Source organism: Gadus macrocephalus, chromosome 9 (assembly GCF_031168955.1).
Source record: "Gadus macrocephalus chromosome 9, ASM3116895v1".
Taxonomy (NCBI): Eukaryota; Metazoa; Chordata; class Actinopteri; order Gadiformes; family Gadidae; genus Gadus; species Gadus macrocephalus.
The window spans coordinates 1,627,025-1,634,783 of NC_082390.1; the positions used below are offsets into that span (position 1 = coordinate 1,627,025).

Here is a 7,759-nt window from a genome sequence, read left to right on the forward strand (position 1 = left end):
GCCAAGGGCTCTGGCCAAGGACACAGCTTAGCTAGCTGTGCTAGCAGTAACGCTATCTGAGCTAATTCTAGCCATTCACCACATCTCTGCATAGTATCCTCAGGCACCGATTGGTCTTTATATGGTGCGAAAAGTAGGTTAAAAAATGAATAACCAAAAGATGCCATCTCTTTAATGAACCGCGTTGGAACAGAAGTTTCACAGTTGTAATTTGACAAAATTAAAACAAGTAAATGAATTAGAGGTGAAAACATTGCTAGGAAGATGTTAAAGGAATGGTCACCATACGTTTCAATCTGTATGGGACATAAAACAATGATTAGAACATAACAAAAACTGGTACAAGGCTCTTCTGGGGATGGTGGTATCCTGATATGGTGCCCTGATATGTGGCCAATGTGAATAGACCTAATCAATTAGGCCTGTTCCAATTACAATGTTTTTCCTTATTCTGGCCTCCTTGCAGTCCCAAATTCTCAATAAAAAATCAAGCATGTAGTTGGAGGGACTACATGCTTCTCGGTAGCTGGTGTAATGCGACTTAAAATGATTGGCTTCACTGATACATGTAGTAGTTTAGCTCATGACCTCAAACTTAACGTTCAGCTAGCCAGCAGGCCAACACATGTTGAAGATACAACACTGATTCTGATTGGCTGGTGCCTCACATCATCCTGAAACCAGGGGCGCAAAGGTATGTTGACTCAACCTTGACTTAACTAGACAGAACTTGTTACTTTACTGTAGGAGATTTACCACATCCGTTAACTCAAAACAGGCAAACTGCCTGATTCAGATACACAGTAGTGCATGGGTTGACATTCAAGTTTGTTTTTCTTTTTACCGTATATACCCAGTCCACAGCTGTTGTGTAGTCGGGTCTTCATGCAGTTCATGTAGTTGCGTCACCTCTCTGTCACCTCTACATGTTCCTCTGGGCCACAACACGCAATCTCCTGCCCGCACGATGCTCCCCCCCTGAACATCCATCCACTGTCTGTGCTTCTCCTTCTGCAGAACACATCATTCCAGAGGATGCTGGTCCATGGGGCTTAGACACACCTGTACCCCTGCGATTTGTGCCATCGTTGGCTGGAGCCTTGGGTTCCCTGGGACGAAATAAACACGAATGAAAGCGTAACACGACGAGTCTGTGTAACAGGCCTCAGAGGGAGGCTTGCGTGTGACATAGGACTGGGAAGAAGACCCAGTGTGTGTGTGTGTGCGTGCGTGCACATATGTGTGTGTGTATGTGTGCGGGCACACATGTATGCGTGCGTGTGGCGAATCCGATTCATTGACCGTGGGGCTACTGCAGGGTGCTTATGTGGGGGAGCGAAGCCTAAACGGGGGTTTAGGCCGTTGCAATGATTTTAGCCGAGCTAGCATGAGTCTACCCCCCCCCCCCCCTCCCCTCCATTGGAATATGATAGGCTTTGACAGCACAGTGGCTGGGCTACAGTGTGGAGCTGCTACTGAGCTTCTCAAACTGACCGGGTGGAATCGCACAGTCCGTGTTTAATCACTGCTCCTGATGATTTACACACATTTGAATAAGCAATGAGGGAGAGGGAGAGGGAGAGAGCAAGAGAGAGAGAGAGAGAGATAATGTTAAGTCAGTCATATGACTTCTCTGGCCGTCTGGCAGTCCTTCTCTCGCTCTCCCACTCCCAGTCTCTGTGGGCAGTGCCAGATCTGGCGCTTACAAAAGAGTAAACACATTCCCAGCATGGGACCGCTCGTTGTCTGCCAAGCAAAATACGCAGAACACCGAAACATGCAAGGAAACGACTGACACAGATAAAGCAGCCAGATAAAAGGATCAAAATAGAAGTACTTGTTAAATTTAGATAACTTGCACCACTGTGAAATGTTTTTTTCTGAAGCAGCCCTTTATCTGCTGTCTGCTGCTTTGAGTCGGACTGTCAGAACATAGACCCCAGGGCCAAGCCAATCTTGAAACATTCTTCCAGTCTGAAAACCTGTGGACCTGCATTCAGTTGCACCCGTCAGTATACTTGCACGTCACCCCACATGGGGTACGATTGCACACTAACGCCAGCTTCCTGGCTGCAGTACTAAATTATATATTTCATTCTGCAAAACTCCACCTGAGTGTTTCTTCTAAAGAGCAGACAGCTCGGGGCTGACCTCAGAAACAGACCTCACCAACACAGTGTCTGGTGACCAAGGATCAGGGTTGACTAGAACATTCCTCCTTGCTTTGCTGTCGGAGGGAGGATGGGAGAAAACCTCCAAAATGACGGCAGACACAAACATCCATGCGTCTGTTGCTACCAGGGCACAGCCAGGGCGTGTAGACGAGAGGCTGGCAGAGCCTCAGCAGGCGATACGTAGTCGACACAGAGTCACGCTGGCCTGTGTGATACCAGGGCATCACGCTGGGTTCTTTGTTACATGACAGGGTCTGCCGCTGCCAGATAATATACCAAAGCCGGGCTCCTCTCGAAATAAAGTCCCAGCCCGAAAGAGAAGCGCCGCTGTTCAGCAGCCGAGCCAGCCATCTAAGGAGGGAACATCTTTGTAGTTGTTCCGCCTTGCTTTCTCAACATTTGTTTTGGTTTCCGTCTCCTCTGCCTTTGACAACACTGTCAGTACGATGCCGGCTTCATGGAGGGAAATAGCACCGCTCGGATTGATGCACTCGCTATCCCTTACTCTGACGCAGCAGATTTGTCCTATTATAAACCCAATTGCCCTTATCGCAGAGCTGAGCTGTACTGGGAAACGCAATTTTTCGAGGATTCATTGCACAGCTCTACTTCTACCTACGACTGGGCGACTTTGGCATGGATGTTGGATAGCCCCCCCGCTGTTTACCGTTGGCCCAAAGGGGAGGCAAGCTGGACTCTGCCCTCTGCCCAGCCGAGCCACACAGCCCAGACATCAGCCAAGCACACAGATGCCCCTCCTAAACTGTTTGGAGTGAGAGCAAGATAGAGCGACTGAGACAGACAAAGAGACAAAGATTTATGTTTGGTTAATTTATGCAAAGAAGATTAAGATTAACATTAGTGATAGATAGGTAGGTCCATGGCAAACTGGTCTTTTCAGCAGCAAAGGGAAAACTAGGCTCATCATGACCCAGTGGCCATCCTACTTAGCTAACCTAAAAATGTGCAATATAGTTTCATTACCAAGTTGCATTTTGCAATAATGTTCCACCAAATTGCAGCTATATTAGCCCTAAACTGCTATTATTAAACCTATAACCATGAACAATCTTCAACACCATCTGATAGGTTTTAATGTTTATGCAGCCATTCTGTATCTGACACGGTCCACAGAGACTCTAACCAGATACACACAGCAGCATCTCTGCTGGATAAAACCTATTATAAACCGGTACATCAAGTCTGATCAGTTGGAGCATCTTGCATTTGTGGAGTACATGGATTCCATCCTCCTCTCACAAAATAGGTTAATGTTGTCCAAACAAACTGGGACCTCTAGCTTGAGGAACTGCAGCCTAGTAAACCCCTTCGCCTGGCCTTCGTTTGGCCTGTAGTTGTAAATAACAAAAGTAATGGCAAACACAACATATTTATGTTTTTCTTATAGTTTGATTTGTTAACAAGGCCTTCTCGTTAACAACCTGTAAACTCTTGCTTCAGAGTCAGACTAATGCCAATATCCCAGAAACCAGCGACCAGCCAAACACAAATAATAAAGTCAAGCTAGATGTGGGAGATTCTGCATTCTAGAACTTGTTCTTCTTGGAACCATCGGCTGCGACAGAGAGGAGGAGCCAGAGAGGTTCATCTGAGCTGACATCGCGTGTGCATGTTTGTGTGCAGTGCCGTGGCAGAGATGTAAATACGGTTGAATCAGGACGTGGCTGTTTAGAGACTCCCCGCCCCACCATATCTTTCGGAAATACATATTGAGTCATAGACCACGAATAGAGGCACAAACAGAATTAAACAGGCACGTGTGACAGAAGCACACTGACTGAACTCAGCCTTATTCATGGCTGTTCGAGTGGCTGAGGTCACAAAATATAAAATGAATTTACATAAACAATATGGTAGAGCTCTCAAAAATCCACATAATTCAGGCACTGGACAAATTGTGTGACCATTTACCATGTCTCATCATCTTCAGTAAAGAAACCATTTATCTAGTCACAGGCATGAATGAGTTTTGAAGCTAGTATGGAGCAGAGAGCAAGCTACTGGTGCTGGCATTATAAAAATATACTGCAAGTGTGTTGGGGAGACCGTAACTCCTCTCCATAACCAATCATCGTGTGCTTGAGGTCCTTTCTCCAGCTGTTGAAGTCAAAGAGGACGGGGCACCCGGCAGCCTGAACACCATCCATCCTCATGGCCATCGCTGCTGGGTTCATGAGGCTTAGCCCCCAGTGGAGCCGGGAAGCTCCCTGCACTTAGTTGTCCCTCCTTCCGTTCGTTTGGCTCCCTCTCTCCCCCTCCCCCTTGCTCTCCTCCACTCTCTTCTCTTCTGCATTGCTGATCCATCGCTCAAAAGTGCAAGGATTAAACATCCGTCAAGCCAGCCCGTTTCTATCCAGCAGGAAAAGACAGATTGAGGCACCACGCATCACATTGTCCTAACTATGCCCCCCCCCCCTGCCCCCCCTCTCTCAACTGTGATGTAACATCCTGTCTGACTCTGGACAGATGAGGTCAGATGGATGCATCATGCTGGTCGAAGGAAAAAATAAAGACCACTAAACGGACATCCTCCATCTTCCTCAGAACACACACAGACACAGACACAGACACTATGCAATGTATTCAACATCATGACTTCCAGGCAGCACTACCTTGAAGTGAACTGAAACAAGTTTCATGTGACTGGCCTTCATCTCTCTTCCCCATCAGAATGAAAGACACGTCCCATTCATCCCTTTAGTTTGGCTCACCAGTCTCTCATTAAACCTAATTTCACCCTTTTTCATCCCTTCCCCTTCTTTCTGGTAATCTCTCCATCCAATATTATCCCCACACATACACCAAAATTACGCAAACCAGCTGACTTTGCATACACACGCTGTTTGTTCAATAATATCCATCATAGTCATGGGCCGAGCAGGTCAAGCTGATATTTTGGTCACTAAACCTAGGAATAGTTACCCTTTGCATTCCAACGTCATGAATATCCCGTATACATAAATTACTAACAGATGTATTACTTAAATACAGTATTAGTTTATTACAATGTAATGTAATGATAACTGTATTTTTTTCAAATGCCATGAGACGCAGTAGTATTGGGACACAGAATTGTTTATCATTCACATGCTTATCCTCATATGTACAGTATGTAAATTCGATCTTACAGCATGTGCCTAAAAATAAACCTCTGACACCTTTCTTCAAGAGCGTGAACCTATCTCAGTACTCGTGACATTTGCTAACCCCCATGGAGTGAGTCAGACTGGTAAACTGGCAAGAAAGACACACATTGGTAGGACTGTCTGGCACTAACATTTCTCTTTGACCTCAGTGTGTCTCCAAATGAGATGGTAGTCAGATATGATTGTGTGCTTGGAGACTTCCTTTGAATGCATGACTGTGTGTCTGTAGGGCTGTGTATCTGTGCGTTTATATTTAAGACATAGAAATACAGAGACGTTAGACCGCAGCATTCGATGCACGCCACATTCAATTGCTTTCAGTTCCTCTATCCTTGAAGTATGACACTGAGCAAAACCGTTTAGATTGGCAAGCAACAACTGTTGGGTAAAAAAAAAAAAAAGCCAGCAACAAAGAAAGAGGAATGTCACAAGAAAAATGCAGATTGAATAATAATAATCAGCATACTAATAATAATTAGGGAACAAGTTAGGGCTGCTGCTGCCACACATTTCAGCCTGAGCCTTATAGTAGCTGTCTGGTAATCATGCCCCTAGCCAAAATATCAGCTGTGCAACCCCCTCCCCCCCACCCCCCACCAAAAGACCTACACCCTGCTTCTGTCAGACAGCAAGATAAACAGTCAGTCAAGTGAAGGGCCTGTCAACCACACACCTTACAGGAAGACCAACAGAAAACGTGAAACGGAAGAGTGCACTGTCAATATGTATAAGATGCAAATAAAACCAGAGTGTTGTGTTTACTAAAGAATAACTACTGAGGTTTGGAAGGGGATAACAAGTAGGCCTTCATGGGTTCTCTTGCTGTGACCATTTGTTTGTGTCAAGTGCATTTGGTTTATCAGTCTTTATCTGGTAGCAGATAAAATGTACTAACAAATAGAAAAACACTCAATAACAAGGGAATTGATCATATGGCAGCAAGTTTCAATGACTAGTTTCATGTAAATCAACTTGCATCACATAGCATTTAATCAAAAACAAATGTAGGAATTGATATTGTAAGTGAACCTCCTCTCAAGTTTTGCAATCCACAAACATTTGCCTGTTAAATAAGACACCTAATACTATATGCTTCTTGGGTTCTCTGTTAGTGACTTATATGACGTTGGATATAACTTGACTATTTTCAATTATACCCCTGTGTCATGAGCTCCTTAGGGGTCTTGGTTTTCTGCATAGGGCTTGTGTAACAAGCAGGATTAGCATGACTGCTATGGCCGGAGTGCACGCAGTGAAATCGACAAGCAAAGGTGCGTCTCGTAAAAAGGAAACAAGCAATGGATAGCGCCGTTAGCATGATTGACTGGTGGCTAACGTTAGCTGTCTGCTGCATAAATCATTACTACAAGCTTCACATTATTGGTCAGCTAAATAACCTTGGCATATATATTTTCCGACTTATATCTCTTATAACCTTAAATGACATTATTGGCAGGCTGGTAGGACGCCAAATAGATGCCCAAGATATCAGCTGGTGGTGGTCGGTTAATATCAGGTTGCGTTTACCAGAGTAAAACGAGACCGCTGCCAGTTATGCTAGCTCAGTTCAGTGAGGCTAGGCTAAAGCTAGGCAACAGGCTACCCATCACACATACTTTGACACATTTATTTTGCAACATACGACAACACAGCACATTTCGCCTGCGTTCAATTGGTTTTATAGACGGTGTCAAAACAGACGTTTCGCAACCTGCACCAAACCGACTGCGCGGCTGAGCTGTCAGGAGAGCTGTCGTAAGCTAGCTAGCCGAGATAGCTGTACTCACCCCATTAACCAATCCATGGTGGTGATAGCAAGCCTAGTGCAACGTTTCTTGGCAGGGGATTAATTCTTCAAGAGCTGGACCCCTACTTTATCCAGCCACTGCCCATGCACTAGTCCTGGCTGGACCCAGATCCTGTCGCTACCGGCCCGGTCTCTCCCGCCGCTTGCCAGAAGTCGGCGGTCAAATCAAATGTGGAAACTTGTTGTGATGTCCTTGTTTTGATTCCAGTCCAGCGTTGGGGTAGTAGGATGGCAGCCACACAGTCTGTTGTTAATGTTTGTGCCTTTCGCCTGAGAAGAGCATCGGACGACTTGGCAAATGGAATATGTGCTCAGGAGTAAAGCGCAAGTCAACGGTCTTGGTAACGGTCCACTTTCTGGTCAGCGTGGTACCCGTGTGTGTGTGTGTGTGTGTGTGTGTGTGTGTGTGAGAGCGTGTGTGTGTGAGAGAGAGTGTGTATGTGTGTGTGATGTGTGATGTGCGGTGTGTCGGGTGTCCTGCCTCGTCCCACAGTAGCGACGAATGAGTTGAGCCCTGGGATGCGGCTGAACAAGCCCCGGTACCCTCTGTCATGTATCCTTGTATGGCTACTAGCGTGTTAGCTGCTAAGCCACCACAGCTACTGCTTTCT

The 7,759-nt window shown here is 45.8% G+C and overlaps 1 protein-coding gene across 2 annotated transcripts in view; it reads right to left on the reverse strand.

Annotated features, from left to right (window-relative positions):
• mob2a (MOB kinase activator 2a) overlaps positions 1–7,759 on the reverse strand; it is a 48,340-nt gene extending 40,581 nt beyond the window's left edge. Inside the window, exon 1 of one of the 2 annotated variants that reach the window (XM_060060142.1) lies at positions 7,129–7,759. In XM_060060142.1, coding sequence (XP_059916125.1) covers positions 7,129–7,145 — 17 coding nt within the window. In that variant the 5' untranslated portion in view covers positions 7,146–7,759. Of the gene's footprint in view, positions 1–2,164; positions 4,540–7,128 lie in introns of those variants that run through there. The other variant, XM_060060139.1, reaches the window with a different exon arrangement.